Source organism: Phallusia mammillata, chromosome 2 (assembly GCF_965637545.1).
Source record: "Phallusia mammillata chromosome 2, kaPhaMamm4.hap1.1, whole genome shotgun sequence".
NCBI classification, from domain to species: domain Eukaryota; kingdom Metazoa; phylum Chordata; class Ascidiacea; order Phlebobranchia; family Ascidiidae; genus Phallusia; species Phallusia mammillata.
Genome location: NC_137253.1, coordinates 30230206 through 30253820, shown reverse-complemented (window position 1 = coordinate 30253820; position 23615 = coordinate 30230206). Strand labels below are relative to the sequence as shown.

General features: G+C 38.0%; 4 protein-coding genes across 5 annotated transcripts; 2 read left to right on the top strand and 2 right to left on the bottom strand.

Annotated features, from left to right (window-relative positions):
* Positions 1-112: 112 nt before the first annotated feature.
* Positions 113-4386, bottom strand: LOC145214165 (membrane-bound transcription factor site-2 protease-like). 2 transcript variants are annotated; one of them, XM_080082646.1, is made up of 11 exons: positions 4220-4386; positions 3190-3343; positions 2899-3017; positions 2701-2819; positions 2254-2503; positions 1810-1939; positions 1568-1719; positions 1344-1485; positions 938-1118; positions 729-810; positions 113-640 (listed from the first exon to the last, which is right to left on the bottom strand). In XM_080082646.1, exons 1-11 carry the CDS (start codon positions 4292-4294, stop codon positions 500-502), a joined length of 1545 nt encoding a protein of 514 aa, XP_079938772.1. In that variant the 5' UTR covers positions 4295-4386; the 3' UTR covers positions 113-499. The 2 variants fall into 2 exon arrangements, with proteins under 2 accessions (XP_079938772.1, XP_079938773.1); XM_080082647.1 differs by having other exon boundaries at positions 1344-1467; positions 4220-4385.
* Positions 4387-6402: 2016 nt separating this feature from the next.
* LOC145214700 (uncharacterized) lies at positions 6403-9787 on the top strand. Its single transcript, XM_080083284.1, has 3 exons — positions 6403-8724; positions 9009-9159; positions 9522-9787. The coding sequence occupies exons 1-3, from the start codon at positions 8608-8610 to the stop codon at positions 9785-9787; spliced, it is 534 nt and encodes a 177-aa protein (XP_079939410.1). The 5' UTR covers positions 6403-8607.
* LOC145214699 (uncharacterized) lies at positions 9699-10645 on the bottom strand. Its single transcript, XM_080083283.1, has one exon. The coding sequence runs from the start codon at positions 10560-10562 to the stop codon at positions 10098-10100; it is 465 nt and encodes a 154-aa protein (XP_079939409.1). The 5' UTR covers positions 10563-10645; the 3' UTR covers positions 9699-10097.
* Positions 10646-14761: 4116 nt separating this feature from the next.
* On the top strand, positions 14762-23574 carry LOC145214866 (cytochrome P450 4B1-like). The gene is made up of 10 exons (XM_080083474.1): positions 14762-14903; positions 15128-15260; positions 15884-16039; positions 16485-16644; positions 17821-17973; positions 18736-18823; positions 18890-18992; positions 19960-20176; positions 20769-20851; positions 23245-23574. Exons 1-10 carry the CDS (start codon positions 14789-14791, stop codon positions 23411-23413), a joined length of 1377 nt encoding a protein of 458 aa, XP_079939600.1. The 5' UTR covers positions 14762-14788; the 3' UTR covers positions 23414-23574.
* The last annotated feature ends 41 nt before the right edge of the window (positions 23575-23615 follow it).

Below are 23615 nucleotides of genomic sequence, written 5' to 3'. Positions count from 1 at the left end.
CTGTCATTGCATGATGTGTCTAAAGCAATAAAAATATTTTTACCAAAAAAATCATTCAATGTTACTGTGCCTGATTGCGGAAATAAATATGTACTTGTGTTTAATAATGAGGTGTAAACGCATTATGTAAGTCCAATGCACCACATTCTTGTTCAAACAAAAACAATGTTAGTCAAAAATGGTGCATCAATAATAACCAATAATAAGTATTGCTCATCCAGCAGTGTTATTGTAAACAATCGACGTTTCGACGTCCTACACATCAATTTTTGCATCAAGAGGCATCAATTTTGACATTCAAAATAGTTTTCTTTCACGGTTTGCAAAACAGCACTTGGGCAAAAACCAGAACTTTGTACCTCAAACAAATTTCAGGCAGAAATTTCATGGCATTTCCTGCTTGAACAGCTTGCATCAGTGTTGGACCAATCCCCTCTCTTTTGGATACTTGCCACAAAGTTGAACAATACTTGAAGATGCTTAAATCATTCTACAAAGGTCATCTAGTGAGGATATGCGCAAACCCAAACAGGATGTTGCTTGCGACAAGCAATGTTCCAATGCCCAGCACAATTTTGTAGATCAGTTCTTTACGATGGGATAGATTTGGTGGAGTGACATAAAAATGATCCAGAAATGTCTGAAAAAAATTGTTTGTAAGGATAGTGTTGTACATAAGAAAACCCATGCTAGTAACACAGCAAGTGTAATACAAAAGAATAACTTACTTTAAAAGCCCATTGCCCATCAAGTGCATAGCAGGGTACAATGTTTAGCAAGGCAAGAGCTCCAGACATAGAAAACATATATCTGCAAACACAAATCATTTTTGTTAAATCAGAAATTTCATCAGAAAGTTTAATTATACAATTATTAGCTATCAGCACACATATGTTCTAAAATACAAACAAAACATGTCATAAACATTACCACTTACTGTAAAAATTTCAGCATCACTGCAGGAAGCTGCAAAGGCATTGGACTGAATCTTGGTTCATATTCAGACACAGAAATGAACCTCAGCAAATCAACTGGATCGCCAAGATACAGGACATGATGTTTCGCAAAAGGTGGAAAGTTTCGGGAAGCAACAATTCGTAAAAATCTAGCAGGATTTTCTGCAATTTTTCAAAAAACAGCCAGGCTTCAAGTTTATGCTGCATCTGTACTTATGTTTTACCATTTACCTTAAAAGTGTAAACACAACAATTTTACGGCAGACAAGTTAAAAAAAAACTTCTTTAGACTAGGAACAGAATCCTGCTAATATCACTGCTTTATGGAGCAACAAGTATCTTTGACTCCGAAATATTTAGTCTGCAAAAAAATCAAATAAACTGTACCTAGATATGGAACAACACAGACATTTCTTTGGTTTCCCTCAGACATTTGCTTATCATTGCAGCCATCATTGGTAACACAAGGTCTTCCTGCAATTACAGTTCTCCCAGGCAAACAAGAAAATCTCTGCAAGTGTACAACAAACTACAATAAAAACACACACATGCATTTAGCACCAGTGTGCCTAGGCAAGCAGTTTGAAAGCCACTGGTTCAGATGATTATACCTCATCACTGTCTGTTTGAAATTGGTAACACAGATGGGTTGCTGGAGGATTTGAACCACAGCAGTCGACTCTGTTACCAGCAGTGGATGATGGTTGCAACTTGCCATCAGTCAATTCCAATGCATTCATCTGGCTAACAGATATACATGACCCTGAAACAAAAAGGCACTTCCATATTGTTTGTCTGGATCTTTGCTACCCAAAGAGTCCTGGAAATTTGATAGACTGACTAAGAGGCTTACCTGCCTGTGGTGTATGGATAGTAAGGTTTAGGCATTGAAGCCAATCTTTTGCAGTGGATATTGAGCAATGGTCAAGGCTTAAAATTTTGTCACCCAAGTGGAGACCACTCTCTCCTTGCAAAGGTGACATCTGGTAATTATAACAACCTTTATTTTTTTACAAGTGTTAAATATAGTTGAACTACAGCAACCCATTTACCAGAAGTTAATTTTTAAAGAATTTTTTTAACAAACATCAATAATATAATCTATAATTTTGTATGTCATTTGATTCTTTCTAAGATGATCTTGTCACTATTGAATGTTAAAAACAGCAGCATATTGTTTGTTTGTGCAATATTAGTCAATGTAATCATCATGAAACATCTTTAGTCACATTCACAAATCATCTGTTAATTCGTTATATCAGCAAACACCAAAAATATACTTAAGTGAATCACGAACCTTGTCCTGAAATGTTACCACAACCCCTTGTCCCTTTTGTGCATAAACAGGTGTGAGAATAAAGGGAAGAAGAAGAATTAGTGCACATGCTATGATGCAGATGGCAAAGTTGTGCCAAACACCAGCACAATATATTCGTAACTGTTTCTTCGTGTTTGCTTTGTTTAAATCTTCAGAGTTAAGGTCGACAAATGCCCCAGGATATATCACAAACATGAACATACCAAAGCCATTCATCTTCACCCCTTCACTGTAAACATTATTATTTGCCAAATCTTGTCTGGTTGCAACATTTTAAACAGACGCCAAAGAAAAGCAACAACTCAACAGTTAACCTAATGCCAATCTTGGGACCTTATCTATATCGCCGCTTAATTGCTTCGATCTGTAATTTTGCATTGACCTCATTTATGCATTAGAAAATAAAAAGTTTTGATAAATACACACCTAGCTGCTGCCAAAGCATGGCCCAATTCATGTAATATTCCACTGATTAAAACTGCACTCAGCAAGTACCAAATGTCCTTTAGTGGCAGATTAATGCCCGGAACAATTACAGTAAGAACCTAGAACAAAAAGTACATATTTATGGAAAAACATAGATGCATGTTTTAAACTATTTGGTTCATTTCAACTTCAACATACCTGTGGGGAGGCAAGCTGGGAAGGTTCTCTAAAGAAAGGCAAATCTTTTATGCTTGTTAATAATGTGTGGATAAGTAATGCAGTCGCTGCAACCATCGACACTCCTCCAAACAAAACACCTAATGCAAATGTTTAAAAGAAGATAAAACTTAGTGTCTGAATGCTTTCAACTTAACCATGGCATGTTATTGATGTCTACAACAGGCCTTAAAACAATAAGTTTTAGTGGCTCTTGTCCACAAAAATTGTGTTGAAAAATTGTTCAACAGTTTAGTTGACAAACATTTTTACCTAAATCAAACCATATTTTTAGATTCCAGGAGCGTCCAAGTTTGACAATCCATCTGTTCCATCGCTGAGTAAACCATCTTACTTGAAACGGCGTCACAAAAATATTGTTGTTTTGCAAAAAGTTGCTCACTGCAGGACTTGTGTGTGCATTTGTCTAAAGTTTAGTAGGGTTTAAATTGTGGGAAATATACATTTACTTAAGCTACAGACAGTGCACACTGTTTCGACTTATAGGGTCTTATCAGTGCAGCTGGTGATAAGAGATATAGGCTGTTTAGGCTAGTGCTAGTGTCTCTTATAGGTCGAAACAGTGTGCACTGTCTGCAGCTAATCTTTGACCGGCTTGTAGCTTTTACAGGCATTTACTATATTCAAATTGTTTGCTGCAAAACCACTCTGCAAAAGTACATGTTATATAGCCACAAGTCACTAAATAAATGTCCCAACGAGTCTGCAGAACATGGCAGTTCCCGACGAGATCTCGCACGTGCAGGACCTACATGTCCGGCGTGCGTGCGTGCACGACCCGTAAGTTCACGTGCAATACCTATTTTAGCAGGCACATAGCAAGTAAAAGAGGTCAAGACTCAAGACAGGCGAATTAAATGCCTTTGGTGCAAAATTTTCGCGTGCAAACCGCAAAACTTGGCGTGCTAAGTTTTTTTCCAAAAAAAAATCACGCGTGCAGCTGCCACACTCTGCAGACTGGCAAGGCAAGGTGTGATGTTGATTAAGGCTTTAAGAAATGAAAACTGACATGGAGCCTGCTGAGAGTTACTTTGTCAGGAAAAAGGCTTAACAACAGCTGTATGCGCAAAGTTTTTTGTATGAAAGAGCGAAGAGTAAAAAGCACAATTTGAGTAAGAAATCATGCACCCCTGATGCATATCGTTGTTGGTGCATGACGTTTAAAGTACTAGCAATTATGATCAGGAAATGATTTAAGAAAACCATAAACTAATCATTATTTACATTTTGCAGATGTTACTATATTACAATTATTTAAACATTTTAATAATAACAGACTCACGCAAATAAAGTTGTGTAAAAGATGAAACGACGACCAACTGGCTAACACGATGGCAACAAAAGTGGTCGGCAGCATTTTGTCAAAACATAAGCAAGTTTTAAACAACAGCTGCTAAATAAAACACAAAACAGTTGACGAACTTTACCACAAAATCTGCAAAACCACCCTACAAAAGTGCAAATAATAATCGCACAAGTTTCGGCAAAACAATAGTCCCTGTTATGCATGAGTAATCACACAGAGCAACAAATGATAATTTTCAGGTGACGCAATAATAATCAAATTCGTTTTACCTTGTTTCATTTGGGAGTCCCAAAATTTTATGGCGTCATAATAAACATACGATATCACACACTAATGATTCCAATGAAACGCATTAAAGAACTTGACTAGTTTATGAACTTGTTCGCTGCAAAATACCTCAACGAGACAATTTATCTCAAATTGTGTTTTTTTTGAAACATTTTTTACTGTAGAAACGTGTGTGCAATGCATATCGAAATTTTGTTTACAAAAACGACAATTGACTGAGCGGAATATAGTAGGTCACCATAGAGCAATATGACGTCACAACAAATAATTTTATCATAAGTATTCTAGTACTTTGTTGTCTCGAAGCTTTAATATCTTTTGGTCTTGTTTTATTATTTGCAAATGCAACTTGCAACTTGCAACTTGCACATTCTCAAGAATTGTATTGTATCATATAGCCTAATGAATGTGTCTTCGAATGCAGAATCAATAAAACTAATCACATTGTACCATAGGTCAGTTATGGTTATAACGCGTTATTTATTTTCCATAACAATTCTAATTTCGAAAATCCAATTTCGCTTTGTGTTTGTGAGCCAAGTACAAGAACGTCAGCTGCACGAGAAAGACAGAACTTGCATTCTTGCTGCAACTTGGAGTTTTCGACCATCGCTTATCATTTATTACAAATAATTAAGGACCTTTAGCTGCTGAATATTAACTAGATTTACGTTGAGTTGAGTTGAGTTGAGTTGATAAGTTTTAGGTTAAAACATAAGCAACTATTTTTCGTTTTGATCAGTAGCTATGCAAGAAAAGACCCTGGGTTGGGTTAAAGCTGCTGGACCGAAACAGCAAGCAACGAAAGTTATGCCTCGTTGCACTCAAGGCACGAAACACGCTTAGCGGGATTCTATACACTGACCGAGTTATTAGCTCATGTCGCTTCAAGAAAGCGGGGAGGCATGTTTTCATTAGCACATGACCTAACCATGTTGCTGGTACAGGCCTGTCGCTGCGGTCTTTAAGTCGGAAACCGGGCAACCCATTGTATGTTGAGAATTTCCCAGCGGTATAAGGTTGGTGCCTATGAGAATTAAGTTTCAGCAACAACAAAAACGGAGTTGATTTTGAAAGTTCAGTCGTACAGTTTCTTTGGTGGCAAGTTTTGTTACAGAAATCTGTTGTTAGAATAAGTGCAGAAGTTTCCTTTTTTTCTTGAAATATGTACTTGTCTTCGATATAACTTAACATGAAAAGTATAACTAACAGTTTACATAAGTCAAAAACTACAGGATATTTCCAGGGTGGCAAACTAACTATTTTAAGTCGTCTATATTCTGATATGTCCGTAGAAAAACTATTGATGTGATGTTTGTTATAACAGGAAACTTGAAAAATTGTGTCTGTCATGGATAAACACACTTTTCAATATGACAGCACTGGATATATGCTTATAATGCCGAGGTCTTGTATAATGCCGATTTTTAATACAACGGTTCGAATAACGTTCTTAAATATGAAATAACACGGATTACAAAAACCAAACTGTTGCAAATCTATACCAATAAAACTTTTATTGCATTTCATGCTCAATATCAAACATTATAAAGAACAAGGGCATGAAAACATTACGGTTCGCTTTATACGTGATAATCAGATTTAATGATTAAAGTTATGTGAACCAGCGAATTGTTTCACATCGTAAAGACTGATAAGGCACTTCCTTTTACACGTGGTAAACATCATCGCGGTTTTATCAACAGCAGACATCAGACAGTCATGGGTTGTATCAGCAAACTGATGAAAGTTGCACTTGCTAACAAGGAGGCAATAAAAGATAAGGCATTGAAGGCTACCGTACATTTTTTCTCACAGCAAATAAAAATAGGCATAAAAACGTTTGCGTCTGTGCTGTGGTGTTTGGGAATTGCAAGGCATGTACGTTATACTGACAATGCATTAGGGCAGCGCGCGGGTTACGATTACGAGTTTTGTTTGTTTACAAAAACAATGAAACAATAAAACAGGAAATACACTTTTGGTGACAAAAACGTCAGGCTAGGCCAATTTAGTGCAGTACTTTGCTGACATAAACAGTTTTCCGACAGGTTCAGGGTTTTAGCAAAGACCTTAGAATTTGAATGTGTAAAATGGATAAAAAGTCTTGTTTAATGAATTTTGTGTGTTTTTGGCTAAGATAACATACGGTTATGTTATAAAAGCCGTTCGCATTACATTTAATTCTGCACACAGACTTTTATAATGTTGTTAAGCAGTCGGATGTTCATGACATGAAGCAGATCTTGTTGATGTAATATGTCATGTACTACAATGTTGCGAGACATTGTACATGCATTTGGGAAAATGACTGGGTTTTCTTTATGTCAGATCAAAGTTTTAAATCTATCATCTGTTAGCGTTAGCCCAATAATATCAGATTCCTTAGCAAGTTGTCAGACTTTTTTAAACCTTAAGATCAGTTTTGTGACCGCCGGTATCGTTAAAATAGAGACGAACAATTGTAGCGACTAACATAGCGACTAACATAGGTGTTTGGTGTTTTTATTGGCCAAAGACACTTTATTCAGTAGTAAGTGTAGGCTATGTAATCAGCTTAGACGCCAGATTAATTTAAATTGCTGCAACGCGTGTGCGTGTAGTGCATTTCATGAAATTATAACTTTACCGTACTTATGGACAGAAGCGGCATTGAAGTTTTATTTCACGCTCTTTGCAGTAATCGATGACTGGAATGTGTTGCTCTCTGGAACTTTGTCGCTGATCATTTGTTATGCCATAATGCAAAGCAGATAATTTGACAATGGCGCCGGCATACATTATTCAGCAGAGTCGGGTAATTCCTGATGAGAACCAATAGATATCGTATATGCCGTAAATCGATCGGGTAAAGAACAAAAACATTAGGACGAAATTACTAAAGGATTTGGTTGCTTTGAAATGACATTCAAGTCAAATTACATACAAATTATTATTGAGTTCAAAGGTGTTTTCCGTTTGATGTTTGATTTGGTTCCAACATGGTTTCATATTGATTTTAGCGTCAGCTGATGACTTATCGAAACGAACCAACATTGGTGTTAAGCATTGGTTACTTTAGTGCAGTGCACAACGCAATTGCTACAAATTTTAGTCATGACATTTCGCAAACACTGGGCATCAATTGTGCAGTTTCGAGCTTCGTTTAAAACCAATTTCGGGTCTGACTGGTTTCAGCCCTGTACTTTCGGACTTGTGGCGCATATGGATTACTGGTATTATCACACTGAATATGTCATCCTTTAATTGTGCCACTTGTTATGTTAGCTTACTCTACAAACCTTTTCACTATCTGTAAACAAAACAACCTTTAGTTTAGCCATGAAAGGGCGGAATCATCGCGCAGCTATTTTGGTTTGATTGACAAGCCCAGTAAGTCACGATTGGTGCATGCAAGAGACGCACGTCACTTCCCTTTGGCATTAAGAAACTTCCATACTCGGTATAGGCTGGGTAGAAGCAATATTCTCCAGTGCACAGGCTGTAAATTTAAGTTAAGTTTATTTCGCTTTGTTGGAAGAACTTGGCTGAAAAATAACTTGTTAGCTGTAGGCATAGTAGAGCATTAATCTCTTATTTGACCTTCGATTGCAACAACAACAACAAAAAAGTCTGTGTGTTGTGTAGCATATTATATAGCCACAAGTCACTAGTAAATGTCCCAAGGCAAGGTGTAATGTTGATTAAGGCTTTAAGAAACTGACATGTAGCCTGCTGCGAGTTACTTTGTGAGGATAAAGGCTTAACAACAGTCATACGAAATATGTGAAGTTGGGTCCATTTTGCTTGGTAAAGGAAGTTATGAAAACACAATAGCACTAGAACAATCACCAAGCCGGAAAATGTTGCGCAAAGATTAGAATTATAATAGGAGGAAAGAGTAAAGGGCACAATTAGAGTTAGAAATTATACACCCCTGATGCTTATTGTTGTTGGCGAATGCCGTTTAAGTATTAGCATTTATGATTAGGAAATGATTTAAGAAAACCATAAACTAACCAGTATTTACATTTTGCAGATCTACCTACGCACAGAAAATTGAATTTCTGCTAAAAAATTAAAAAAAAATTGAGAAAATGTTCCGTTTCGAAAGCTGGGATAGCGACCGTACGTCGGCCTCTGACGTATCCTCTACGTCATTGGGAAGTTTGGGTTCCGCCGATCTATCCTCGGTGTTTGGGGACGAAACTAAGGTAAGCAAATCTCGTGGCCCAATGCAATATATAATGTCGGCTAAAAAAATCTTCTGGGAACAATTTATTCGGGAAAATAGACATTGCTGCTAATCTGGACGTTTGGCAAGTAGGGAACATTTTTGGGCGTATTAAATACATGTAATCTGGTATAGGTATAAATTTGGACACCAAATACCCAAAGATATTGTTATTCATAGAAACATACCCCCTGTTTTGAAAAATTACGCATAATCATCGCTAATATAAACATCAATAACGTAAAAAAATTGCTTCCTAATCAGGAACCGGGGCGAAAAAGTGACGAACTGAAAACCTCTGCCCATCAACTAGCTGTTTCCTCCGCCGCCCAGCATTTTCCCACCTTCCATGCGGGTGAAATACACGGGAAGTGCGCTATGATGCACTGGGCCTGTCATGTGGGATGGTGTTTGTGTAAGTAACTACGTCTTGTGTGTTGTAATTTACTCCAGCCATGGGTGTGTTTTGTGGTCGATAGGTTACAAGTTCAAACCTCATGGATATTTGTAGTTGTTTACGTTCTTTAAACGTTTTCGTTTCAAAAATGAACACGTTTACAAGGCAGATTTTGCTGATCAATGCCAAACCTTTAAATTTGTCTGAAATGAATGAATGTCCATATTGCATTAAAATCTGTTGTTTGCTGGAAGTATTTGGCTTAATTTTCCAGAAAGTATAACACAAAAGATACTCTAAACACTATCAAACAGCTAAGCAAAGCTGGCATCTAAAATGGTTGAGGTACAAAAATAAATGTTACGTGCATACTTTCACAGGCAAGTACCAGTACCAGCCCTTGACGCCACTACACCTACTCCCAAACACTCCCATAACAGACAACTGTCAGTTGAGATACTGTGCGAAGCAGCAACAACACAATCTTGACAGCAAACTTCAACACAAGACGAAATCTGTTTCATCAACCACAAGTAGTTGTGACAATACAGAAGATGTAAAGTCAAACATTTATTTCGACACTGAATTGTATTCAGTAAATTCTTTACAAAGCGTGGACATTTTTTCAATGGAAACTTCTGTATAGTTTTACATTTCTTTTTTTTGTTTTTCATTTTGTTCTTTCAATAAATTATATGTAACTAAGTGAAATGAAAATCCAGACAAAACAAAGAAACCTGGAAAGCAGCTTTACAAAAACTTTTAAGATGTTGTTAAACATAAATCAGATCTAAAACCATGTGAAAATAATTGCAATCAGAATTTAAATGCAATTTTCCACAACTTATACACAATATATGATGTATTTGAACACCAGACTGGAAAAAGTGTCTAGTTGTGTTAAAAAATTGCTTAAATGAAGTTCAAAAAATGTCCAACAGTAATCACAGACCAGCTCATGAACTGCCAGTTTTATCCTGAACTGGGGCCTCAGGAGTATAATCAAATGGCATCCGTCGCCGAGCATAACGTGGGTCTGGTATGTTCTCGTTAACCTGCATAACTCTTGAGTACTCAGGAATCCATTGGTCCTGGGCCACTTTGTCCAGTTTAAAGTAAAATCCACAGTCACAAGTTTGGGCAGGGCCTTCTTCGATGAAGAACCAGTTCATAGTCGGAGAATCAGGCCCACAACAGCAGCCGACTATGCATTTATTTGTATGTGATGCAACTAGAACTGGATGTTCACTGTCTTTTCCATTCATTTTACTGTCTGCTACATTTTTTGGTTCTGGGATTTTAAAGTCCTGCTGAGATGCTGAATAGTTCCTTACACCAAGATGCGAAAAACTGGCAGCAATTCTTCCCTCGGTGATGTTGCAAACTGCTTTTAAACCATGTAAAAAAAGCCTTAGTGCCATTTGTAACTGTGTGTTTTGATTCTGAAAGCAATTAATAATTTTGTTGCTGTCTTTGAATGTTAAATTTAATATTACTTTTTTACAAAACATGAAATTCTATAATGTACAACACAATAAGGTTAAAAAATATTCGCTCAAGACAATCCAATGAATACAAGATTGGCACATACTGAGTAAAAACTACACATAACGCGTTGTTAGTGAGACAGTATTTTTTGCAGTATACCGGTACCACTATAGTATATCATTCTGTTTATGTCCCACTACTATACACATGATAAAATATTGGTAAATAGTATACAGGTTTGATCAAACACTTTGACGCAAACTATATGCCAACATTTTTACAGAGCAAAAATCAGATATAATACAAGATTACCCCGTAAAGTGAAAATGATTTCTTAAGTCTCCTTCTTTAGTTCTCTCTTAAAACTTTTCCACTAAGTAAATAAAAACCAACTCGTGAATCAAAGCCTTCTTTACTGTTGGGCGCAAATTTTGTCAATAACTGTAACCCGGAAAAGTTTTACTGCAAATTTGGAACGTAAAACAAGTTAATATCAACCTTTGGTGAACACTGGTTACGTCACGTGACCTGTAAAAAGAAAAGTTTTCAAACCAATGAGCGAACGGCATATCCAATACAACTTAAAATAAACTTTGGGTCTTTTTCATGCCCAGTTTTCGAATTGCTGTAGTAAAATTGCGGCGACAAACAACGGAATTGTCAAAAAATAATAGTAATCAACCTGCAAGGGTGTTTGGGCTGAACCTTACGACGACAGGTCATGTAACCTACACTTTGACCTTGACCAATTTAGCATGTAGCAGACCAAGTAAATATATGCAATATTTCATACGAATTGCACGTTATACTTTTGTATGCTGCATTAGAGCAGCGTTTGCAGCTATTATAAAGAACAAACGCAAATAGTCCATAAAACGAACATTTTACACGGTTTACAGGTAGGCCTACATGTTTTGCTTGTATGGTTGAAGTCATATTCTATTTGGGACATTTTGCCTTGCATTTCGCAGTTATACATGTCCGGTCCCACTGACGTCTATGTTCCTGTTTTCGCGTATATTCTTAACACATAAAAAAGGCAAACGTGGACTTTGCCCAGTTAAAAGTAACATTAACAAACGTATTTATGTACAAGAGAAGACGTTTACTGTTGCATTGTGGGAGTATAAAATGCGCTGTTTTCCGCCTTGAAAAGAGAGAGGTTTTGGAATTGTGAAACGATAAATGTTGCGTAACTACTAGAATACAATTGGAAAGAGATAACCTTGCATTATGTTTCAGCTGATCTAAATATAGGATGTCTCAAATTAACGTTGCTGCAGTTCGAGTCAAGAAGACAGCGCCCAACAAGTTAAAGCAAAAAGAACGAGGATCCATCAAAAACCGAGGCAATAACATTGGTATTTCTTGTAGCGTTTGGAGTAAATATAGACGCCATCGAGGTAAACGCTACAAGCATAAAGAATTCGACTAAAGAAATCCTGCTAATTACGGCTGTACAAAACGGAACAAATAACAAGAACGACTAAAAGATCAGTCAAATAAAAAAACGACAAATTACCTCCTAAATCAGTGGTCTTCAACAACCGGGCCGCGGACCGGGCCGAAGTAGTTAATAAAAATGTGGAAATTTTTGCTTATCCTAAATCTAATAGCAAAAAGCCGAAAAACGCTTTGTTGACTACCAATTGTCTATTGTGTTTGTTGTTTAGGTTTTTCCTGAGGCTTCAGTATGGGCCTGTCAATCAATCATTTGGACATAAACGAGCTTCTCCATAACGATTCGGGTTCTGGCCGGGTTTCGGGCTTGTACTTTCGGGTTCGGACTCCAATTTTAGGCCCGTTTACAACTCTGGTACTTTGTGCTCAATGCAATTTTTTTTTAAGTCGAGCCGGGTGGTAGTCCGAGCTTAATTTTTTTTGGCCTACTTGGGCCTAACCATTCACAGTCAGTAACATTTCTATCGTGAAATTCAACCAGAGTCTAAACTGGGCCGTAACGAGATCCGAATCCGATCAGTAAAAGCAAAAAGCTTGAGAGTCGATGGAAAAACGGCAAAAATAATGCCGAGTGAATCCTCAATAAAGCCTGTTTTATTAAAATCCAAGTACGAACACAGCCTGAACTCTACAGAATAGCCGAAATGCACAACTTACAATAATGGTACTAATGTTATTTTTGGGTAATTTACGGGATATTATCTAAAGGTGAACATGTGATATTCCAAAACCGTAAAAAATGAAATTTTTTGTTTCAGAAATTAATTTAATTGCAACTACAATTGAAAAGGTTGTCGAAAACATATGATTTGTCGATTGTTCTTGAGGCGACGTTTTGTTGTTTTGTCTCGGTGATGTTCGATTGTCGGTAAAACATTAACTTCACAGACCTGACCGGTTACCGACCCCCGTTCAAAATTAACCTCGCTTTTTTCGATTCTTAGAAAAGTGATGTGAAATAGCACACGACAATTATAATTACCGGAAAACGGTCGACCTTTTACTTTAAAACGGTAAATGTTTCGACAAAGTATTACAAGCATTGCTTACTTTTTTTGCACCGTCATTACCTCATATATATTTCCGCCTGAAAATGGTTCAGATGTTTTATTCACTGGATAGTTTTCGGGTGCATGTATGCTGGAATTAAAGCAAAATGTCATTATCAGTAGGGATAAGTATTTCAGCCTTGCAATTCGCACTGGGTTATGTCTTTGCATATCTTCTGCCTGTACTTGTCTTTTCCACTGTCATCGTGAAATATGTTAAACCGTTCGTGCAGAAACAAGCCAGAATGCGAAAGACGACGAAGCTGCTGTCTTGCGACGATGGTGCCCATTGGTTGTTTGGACACACAAAACAGGTCAGGAGGTTTTATTAATTCTTATATTGCAGGATGTCCGCTATATTGGATTTGAAAGCTATATCGAGGCGGGTTTCAAAGTGTGGACATAGGTTTAGTGTGTGTTTCGCCGCCCTTTTCGCTCTATAATAACTTGCGTTTGCAATTTATGTCATTACCCTGATGAAGGTGTCTCATATGGGACATCGAAACGTTGGCATACTTTAATAAAAACTGCTGGAAGAGCTAAAATTTTGTTAATAGGTTTTTAATGTGAGTCAGTCTGTCGTACATTTAGCGTACAATAGTTAGTTGCTTACATTTGTCAATTTCTTTTATGTGGGCTTATTAATTTTGTCTGTTTATTTCCGTAAGCCCATAAAGCGGACTTTTGGACCTACGAGTAATTTACATGTCTCGAGTCTGTTTGTTTTCATACATATTTGGGCGTGATTTTATCAAAGTAAACAAAAAAGCTAATATTGATCGTATGGACTAGACCAGGGGTGCACAACCTTTTCGCTACGATGGTCGCATCGCAAATCCTTATTTCACCAACGGCAGCCAATTACCAGCTCATTTTTGTTTTAAAATTACTGATCTAATAAAAATAGGTTTACATCATGCACAGATTGAGCTGAATCGCGTGAAGATCAGTCTTAACTGTTTATGACGTCATAATATTTATTGTGACGCTTGTGGTGCCTGTTTTTTCGCATTGTTTACACAAAATAGGCGTACATAAAGTCTGACGCATCTGGCTACTTATAGGTTGGTAATACTCTTTTCAGTACCACAAAATCTGTTTACAGCAGTTTGAAAATCAAAATATTTAGCAAAAGAGTTTTACTTACGTCACGGTCCCCAGTACATATATTTTAATAAAAATGTTAACGGCAGCACAAACTCGTCTCATCAGCCGTACGGCCGCAGGTTGTGCACCCCTGGTCTAGACGATAGAGCTGCATCTCAAAAACCTAAAACAGCAACTATACGGTTATTCAAGTTAGTATTTTTGTACAACAGAAACGATTAGACGAAAAATCTTGGATTATTCTTTACATGATGATTATGTTCAAACTAAGTATGAAATCAGTTACAGTTATAGATCGTATTATTCAAATTTGAGCCCGAACTCGACCCGAAAAGTCCATTCAATCAATTTAACTGTTTCAGCGCCAAGAATAAAATAATAACAGTGTTCCTAAACGGATGTATTCAAGCGTGACATAAAGGGGTTTATCTTGAGCCACAATTGGCTATACTGCTATAGTAGCTGACTTCAATTACAGTTCCAAATCATATTTTGTTCATTAACTGCAGGTTCCACTTTACAAATATGAAGGCTTGTTGAAAATGTTTGGAATGACAAGAAGTAATCCAGCTTGTTTCGGTTACTGGTTGGGTCCGTTCCAAATGTTCTTGCAAGTTCATCATCCAGATGTTGCAAAAACTATTCTGTCCAAATCATGTAAGTTGCAGAGCGACTTTTTAAATTTTATTTTCGTTTATTGCACCTAGCCAGGAAAACGACTTTTATTTTGCGAAAAATGTGGATTCAAATTTATTAAATCTTCAAGTCATCAATCCTTATGAATTGAGATAAACATATTCTTTCAGTGTTGTGCTAAGCTAGGGGGACGCAATAAGGCCAGCAGCCTTTGGTCTCATAACCGTTATGGTTCACCATTTCAGCTCCAAAGGGGCCCAATTACAAAAAGATCATCTCTGCTCATCTCGGAAACGGACTCATTGTCTCACAAGGGGAAAGGTGGAAAAGGCACAGAAGACTCCTTACACCAATATTTCACTTCAACATTCTACAACAGTAAGTTCCACAGGTCGTTTCGGGTTTCAAACATTGATTTAACTCTTAAATATGAAAAGACGTTCAAAAAAAGATAAAATAAGTCCTTTGACATAAGATAAAATAAGATAGAATAAGGAAAAAAATGGAATAAAGACCGTAAACGTTGGTTAAATCGGATTCCGTTAATCTGGATCCTCTCCTGATTCAGGCAAAACTCGAGGTAAACATGGTCTGTAATGTGGCTAGGCGTTAACTAATCGACACAGTTAATCTGGATCTTTGTCTAATTTAAACAAAACTCGAGGAAAAAATGATCTATAATGTAGCTAGGCGTTAACAAATCGAAACAATCATGATCTTCGTTTAATCCGGACATGTTTTTTTTCGGTCCAAACGGGTCCGGATTACCCGAGGTTTATTGTATATCTTTGCCGAAATGGCATCCTCAGTTCCTGAAGACATGTTTTCTATGTTTCCCGCACACACTAATACCATGACTACATTATTGTAAAAATATTCTTGTTTGTTTATATGGACTGAATTTGTGTTTTTTTAATGATTTTCCAAATTTTGTGTTTCACTTCGACTAAACAGCAATCGTCGATAATATTTCCTCGTTTTTTTTGCTTTACAATACACAGACACTGTGAGGTTTTCAACTACAACTGTCAACCATGCATCGATTGGTGCGAGGAAGTTGCCAGCAGCAAAAGGGCGGCAGATATATCTCTTATCTTGTCCGAAACTTCCTATAAGAACATGATGGAGTGTATGATGTCACAATTAGTGGATGTGGGGTAAGTCCTAATTGTGACGTTTTAAATCAGTGGTTCTCAACTGGTGGTCCATGATGACTTTTTGGGTGGTCCACGAGACGTCCACTAAACTTGTTGATAAACTAGAAATGATTGCATATTACATATTGAAAGAGTATCAAAATGTTAGCTGATAATAATTGTATCTTACTTCTCGAAAATCAGTTTTAAAAAATATGTTTCAAGCCCAAATGGTTGTGTATCATGCGTACTTCAAGCTTGCTTAAAATTGGAATGGTCCACGATCTTATTTTTACTGGGCCGGTGGTCCATGGCCCAAAACCAGTTGAGAACCACTGTTTTAGATCATAAGGTAGGAGCAGAATCGCAGAACCTTATACATCATGTACATCAAAATATATGCATACTGGCGACAGTACATTGTTAAAAACATTTTGACAATTCCTTGCACCTTATGCTTTCACAGAAATGGCGAACAATACAATCATCTCGTCCGAGAATCGACACAAAATATCATGAGACGTTGGGCTATCCCTTTGTATCATAGTGACCTCATATACAAGATGACAAAAGAGGGAAAAAGATTCTTTGAAATCATTGCAAGGATTTCTAACAAAATTGGCGAGGTAAAATGAATACAGCATGTCTGACAATTGATTAATTTCTCCTGCTTTTTAATTTTTTAACTTTCATTGTCGGTTATATGGCAGAAATGTACAGACAGTGCTAGGATTCAAATTTTTTGCCAGCCGGTTCTATTACAAAAGTCATATTTTTTAGCCGGTTCTGTTACAAAAAGTCCTTTGACAGTAACCAGTAATGCTTACCGGTTCGATGATTTCATAAAAATTTGTGAGACGGTTCTATAGAACCGGTGCGAATCGGCTGAATCCCACCAGTGTGTACAGAGTTTGATTTTTTTAGACTCTGACTTCACTGCCAAAAAATGGACTCCACTTCGACTCCTGACAAATAGCGCAAAACCAGCTGACTAATAATTGTTTCTTTAATAAAGCAACAATAAAAGCAAAATGAACTCCGGATCCGGCTTCTGCTCCGGCTTCTGCTCCGGCAAATGTGATAAAAACGTAACTCCGGCTCCGGTTAGACTTCGGTAAATATTGGCAAAATCCGGCTCCGGGCATGCGGGCATTTCGGTTCATGTACACCTCTGGTATAAAGTACTTTTTCGTTGGTTGAACAATAGAAAAAATAGAAATAAAACGTTTTCACATGTTTGATTAAGAACGTATGTTTTCACATGTTTGATTAAGAACGCCCATGATTAAGAACGTATGCTTTACAGCGGAGGGTCTCAAACTTTCTTGCTCTGCGACCCCATGTTATAGGAAAGAAATTTCTACGTGACCCCTTGATGGCGGTAGCCCAGTGGTTCTCAAACTTTTTTGGGTTCCGACGCCTCGGGAAAAGTTTTCTGGGCTTACGACGCACCAGCGAAAAAAGTTAATGAGGGAACTTATTATTAAAGTTGTGTTTAATGATACAACAACATAAAGCCACGAAACGAAACCATTGTGCGACGCCCCTGAAAAATTGAAACGACACACCAGGGCGTCGCGTCGCACAGTTTGAGAACTACTGGTGTAGCCTATACACGTGAATGATGTTTAAACAATAAATTTACGCATGTATACCATTTAGTGTAACAATAACATAATAACGCATGATGTTTCGCGACCCCAAAATTATATTTCGTGACCCCAATTTGAGTCGCGACCCACAGTTTGAGAAGCCCTGCTTTACAGGATTTTTATTTCATTTTTTGTTCTTTTTCTTCACAGATCATTGGAGAAAGACGAGCACTGTTGAATTCTCTGGAGTCAGATTCAGTTGAAACGACGAAAGTTGACGACAAGGCGACAGGAGAGACGTTTGCTTTCCTCAAAGGGAAGGGGCAACATGTAGATTTCCTTGACGTGCTCATACAGAATAAGGTAAACCTAAAGCTGCTGTCAACACAAGAGTTTGCAAGAAGTTTCTTAGGTCTATCATGCATCCTCTTTTTCTGTTTGCATTCAGCAATTTGGTATGTTTAACTGTTATGATATTGATAACATCTAAAACTAGAAAGGTGGCTTTCTGATATTCCATTTTCTAATTTCTATTTTATATATCTCTTTCTTGACCAAACGAACGTTACAACCATCAAGAATGCGTAACAAGTTACTTTGCTATATATCTAGAACGGGTTAGTTTTGTACTACTTACAATTCTGTTTTAATGCATGCATCCAACACGCAAGTCATAAATACACTGAGCGCAAAAAAGGTTAAGAAACACTGTCCTAGACCTAGACTCTAGGACTTAGAGTATATACCCTTTTCAAAATGTGTTGATAAATATTTTCAAACATGTCAAATATTTTCTTTAACCACGAATTCAGGGTAGAACTACTAACACTGGAATTCGGCTGACGCCCGGTTTGGTAGGTGGCGCAACAGAGCATAGGCGTTTATGGTGCTGACTCAGCAATCATTCTTACCATAAACCCAAATTACTGACTCAGCAATCATTCTTACCATAAACCCAAATTGCTGACTCAGCAATCATTCTTACCATAAACCCAAATTGCTGAATCAGCACCATAAACTACCTACCTACCAGAAATTCCCAGACCGGGCGTCAGCCAAATTCCAGTGTTAGTAGCTCTACCCCAATTCAGCAACTCTTTCATAAACAAACCTCCTGTGTTTCAGGATCAATACGGAGTGGGGTTAACAGACGAGGAAGTGGTCAATGAAGTTAAAACGTTTTTCTCAGCTGGACAAAACACTGTAACAGACGGTAATAGAAGAATATATATATTTAAATCAAGGTTATTGGATTCAATACTCACTATGTATTTTACAGCACTATCATGGTATATGTACGAAATTTCGAAACATCCAGAATTTCAACAGAAATGCCGGGAAGAGATAAATGCCGCAATCGGAAGCAGACCTGATGTCAAAATGTGAGTTGTAAAAAATACATCCTAAAATGATTAATTTGTGTGCTGTTTATCACTTTAAACTTCAAAGTAAATTTATATACACTGTGAAAATGTGGGTTCTGAAATGTTGATTTTTGTGGTGATTGTTAGGGATGGGCCGAACCGAGCCAGAACCTGAGTGCTCGGTACTCGGCCGTAGTTGCACAAACTGATCCGAGCATTAAATTTGCATATTCATGCCTTGCTAACACACGTAACTGTTGTTCGAAAGGGTATCTATGAACAAAAATGGCTGTTGATTTTAATGCGTTAGATTGTGGAAAACGTGTACTTGTGGGCCTGTACAGCTTAATACACCGCTGGTGACGTAAGGGACCTCGGAAATCTACAAAACTAGCGTGGAATTGGGAATGTTCGTGACGTCACAATGTACCGAGTGTGCTCGGCCGAGTACCGAGCATCAACGTGAGATGTTCGGTGCTCGACCAAACAGAACATTTGCAGTTTTGGCCCATCCCTAGTAACTGTTACTTTTACCTTTTCAAAGTTGTGTAAGCTAGTCCGAAACGGGTCCCCCAACCCGAAAGAACAAGCCCTAAACCTGAACCGCACTGTAAACCTTCTGTAAAGGTAAAGCCCAAAAGTAAGGTTCAGACTACCAAGTGTAAAATCGTACCCGAATCCGAATCCGAACCCGAACCCGAACCCGAACCCGAACCCGAACCCGAACCCGAACCCGAACCCGAACCCGAACCGTAACGCAAACCCTGCCTAACCAATCGTGTCTTAAACGAATGTAAAGTATTTTATGTCATAGTTAGAATTACACAACCTCGGGTCGACTTGGTATATTTCAGCACAAGTATACCAGAAAATTTGTAATTTTTGCAAAAACACGACACATTAACCAATAGCCTGAACATGTGTGGCAATATGATGTTTGTAACCATATTCAAATCACTTTATCCAACCAACTTTTGTTTTGCAGAACCGATATGAACAAACTTCCGTACTTGACCCAATGCATCAAAGAGAGTCTTCGCCTAATGCCAGTAATTCCATATATTTCCCGACAACTTGATGAAGACATCACAATAACGCATCGATTCAACGGGTACAAAGAAATCAAGTTGCACAAAGGACAAATTGTGGCAGTGAGCATTTTTGCCATCCATAGGCACGAAAAAATATGGAAAAATCCGCTGGTAAGAAAAATATAACTTATAGCGGTTGTTGAAAAGTCTGATGCATTTCTTACATACTAATTTTGCGAAAGTTATTGTGATTAGGTTACTTTACTCACGTGGTCATTGTTACTTTTAAACCACGTAAATTACAACTAAGATGAATACATTCGTACTGGGATCAGCCCTGAAGCGTCGATGCAGACCAGCGATCACGGAATACTTATTGTAAATTTTAGTACGCCAGGCTCAATAAAGGCCTGATACTGAATCAAGTCGGTCTCCCAAGCATTCCCATTTTTTCTGGTCTGTTCCTTAATTGGCAGATAGGAATGCTTTGGAGACCGGCTTAATTCTGTATCACGCCTTTAATGGCGTACTATCATACATTAGAAAGTACAGAGTTTCTTGATTTAATGGGGAGGAACAGCGAGTTATCTCTTTAGCAAGTCAAGTCAAGTCAAATTTTATTTGCATAGTCACTTCATCATCACAGTTCCATTGTTGAAAAGTTAAGTAAACAGCAAGGACACCGAAAAAACCGTAGGTTATCAAGGATTTCACGTTAGTAGTAACACCTCAAACATATAAATGATGTTTTTCAAATTCACAGGAATACAACCCAGACAGATTTTCGCCTGAAAATTCTGCTGGTCGACCTTCTTATGCATTTGTTCCGTTTTCAGCAGGGCCAAGGTAGTCAAATTTTATTTGCATAGTCACTTCATCATTACAGTTCCATTGTTGAACGGATACGTAAACAGCAAGGACACCGAAAAAACCGTAGGTTATCGAGTCAAGTGTCCTTTTATTTGAATTGTGGTTGAATTCCGTTTTGGGTATGTCCTGCCGTAGGATCGCAACCGACCGCACGAACCTGGCGGGGTACGTCCGGTTGCATAAGACGGTGTTTGAACCCGCAGGTTCTGCTGGCCAAATGAAACCCGCCTAAACGGAAACACCAGCTCGGTTCCTCGGAACGTTTCCTGTGATCCCGTAGGCAGACCCGGGTGTCCCGAGGACAGTTCGTTGCGACGATGAAACTGTTGTCGTCGAGCATCTCCTCCTCTGCTTTTGTAAGATCGATCTCGAGATCTCTGATGTTGTTCGCTGGGGAAGGTGCTGCACTGTCTTCGACCCGGATGGCTGATCTGAAAAAACCGAATCCTACGGCAGTATTTTGTTCTTTTTATGTGACCAAGTTATCCAGTTTAATGATGTAATAGTATGGAATAAAAGTCAAAAAGTAAAATCACACTAAGATAAAACTGAAACACACACAAAAAAAAAACACGAAAGAAAAAAAGTGAAAACTGTGGTAGTTATGACGTAGGAGAACAAGCTGTATTATATGAATTCTGGTATAGGCGAGGACAGGAAAGTGAAATAATTGTTGAGGGGTGATATTGCCTTAATAAATACAAGCGAAGCTGTTTCTTAAAAGAGGACAAGCGTGACAGAGACTTAATATCGCGTGGTAAGTCTTCCCATACTTTTGGACCTCGATGACAAATTGATCTTGTGCCGAACGCGGTGTTTACGCGTGGATGAAAGTAGTTCTGGTTTTCAGCCATTCGGGTGTTGTAATGGTGTACTGACGTAATAGGTGTGAAAAGGGAGTTGTATGTGGAAGGTAGTGCACCAGTATGAAACGAATGCAGCAGTTTGGCTACCTCAAGTTTGTAAATGTCTTTAAATTTTAGAAGACGCAAATCATGATATAGTGGAGTAGCGCGACATCGGTAAGGGCTGCGAGTAATAGCTCGCAAAATTTTGTTATGTTTGATGTTAAGGGTTTTAATTGATGCAGCGTATCCGCTACCCCACGCCGCGATCGCATATTGCAGATAGGGGTACGCAAAAGAGTAATAAATAATGCGGAGAAACTGTTGTCCAAAGTAGTCACGCAGCTTGTACATGATACCGCAGGCTTGTGCTAGTTTTCGTTCCACATGAGCTATGTGTTTCTCCCATTTTAACTGATCGTCGATATAAACTCCCAGGTATTTTGTTTCTGTTGATCGCTGTATTTGCTGAGATCCTATGGAAATCGAAAACTGCTGCGTGTTTAAGCGCTTGGAAGGACAAAACAGTAAATACGTTGTTTTACTCGTATTAAGAGATAGTTTGTTGTGGCGCATCCAGTTGTCAACATAAACGAGTTCCTTGTTTACGTTGGCCTGTAGATCAGTCAGAGACTCTGATGACATGCTTAAACACGTGTCATCCGCAAAGAGTTTCGTTGTGAATTTAGATGCCGTTGGTAAATCGTTTATGTAAAGCGAAAAGAATAAAGGAGCCAGTGACGAACCTTGAGGGCAGCCACAGGTAACGTTTAGCAGTTTTGATGTTACGTTTTCTATGCGTGTGCATTGTTTGCGGTGACTTAAATAGCTACGGAACAGTTCTAAGGGGCTTCCCCGTATTCCATACTGATGCTCCAACTTCCACAACAAAACCCTGTGATCGACTGTGTCAAACGCTTTTGATAAGTCTAGGAAAATAGCACATGTATATTTCTTCTGGTCAAGGGCGGCTAACACTCTTTCATGTATGTCATAAATTGCCAGGGATGTGGACCGATTGCATCGAAAACCATACTGGTGAGTTGTTAACATTCCAGGTATAAAAATTTTTTAACGGTATTTGTATTTCATGTTTAATAATATTAATAATAAACCGAGAATCGCGTTCGTCAAGACCGCCGATTGGGGCGACACCTCTTTATGTTCACAAGGGTTTTGGATTCTAATCCTGTCTTGACTTACTTATGTTTCCCTGAGCAAGAAACTTGACTGGCATTGTTGCAACCCTGTGAAACTCAATGTGTTAAACTACATTAAAGTCGCCAACTCCTTAACCAAAGACAAAGTAAAAAACTCACAATTTTATTTGCATTATCACTTTATCCAATAGTCGTTGATAAACAGTTTCGTAAAACGGCAAGGGAACCGAAAAAACATTGGTTATCGAGTCAAGTGTCAAAAAGTTTATAAGCAAGCCATTTAGTGTTAATGCCCCTAAACGTTTTCTACTTGAAAAAAAGGGTGTCTGACGAATATTTTGTTTATTTTCAACTTTATTTGCAGGAACTGCATTGGCCAGCATTTCGCCATGCATCAGATGCGGGTGATTATTGCACAAATTCTTCGAAGATTCGAAATTTACAGAGATGCGGAGACACCGGAGCCGGAGCCTCAACAGGGGACTTCACTTCATTCTGCAAATGGGATTGTAGTAAAACTGCGCCAAATCTAACCTAAGCCAAATTGTTGTATTGCTAATTTTACTTTACTGTATATGAGTGGCGTGCAACTGTTTATCGCAATGGGCCACTAACTTTCAAGTCCCCAAAAACGTTTTTTAACTGTGTGTGTACACTTATGCTGTTTGTAGTAGTTGCTTTTGTTTAACTACCAAAAAAAACTATTACAAAAAAAAAAAAAAAAAAAAAAAAACT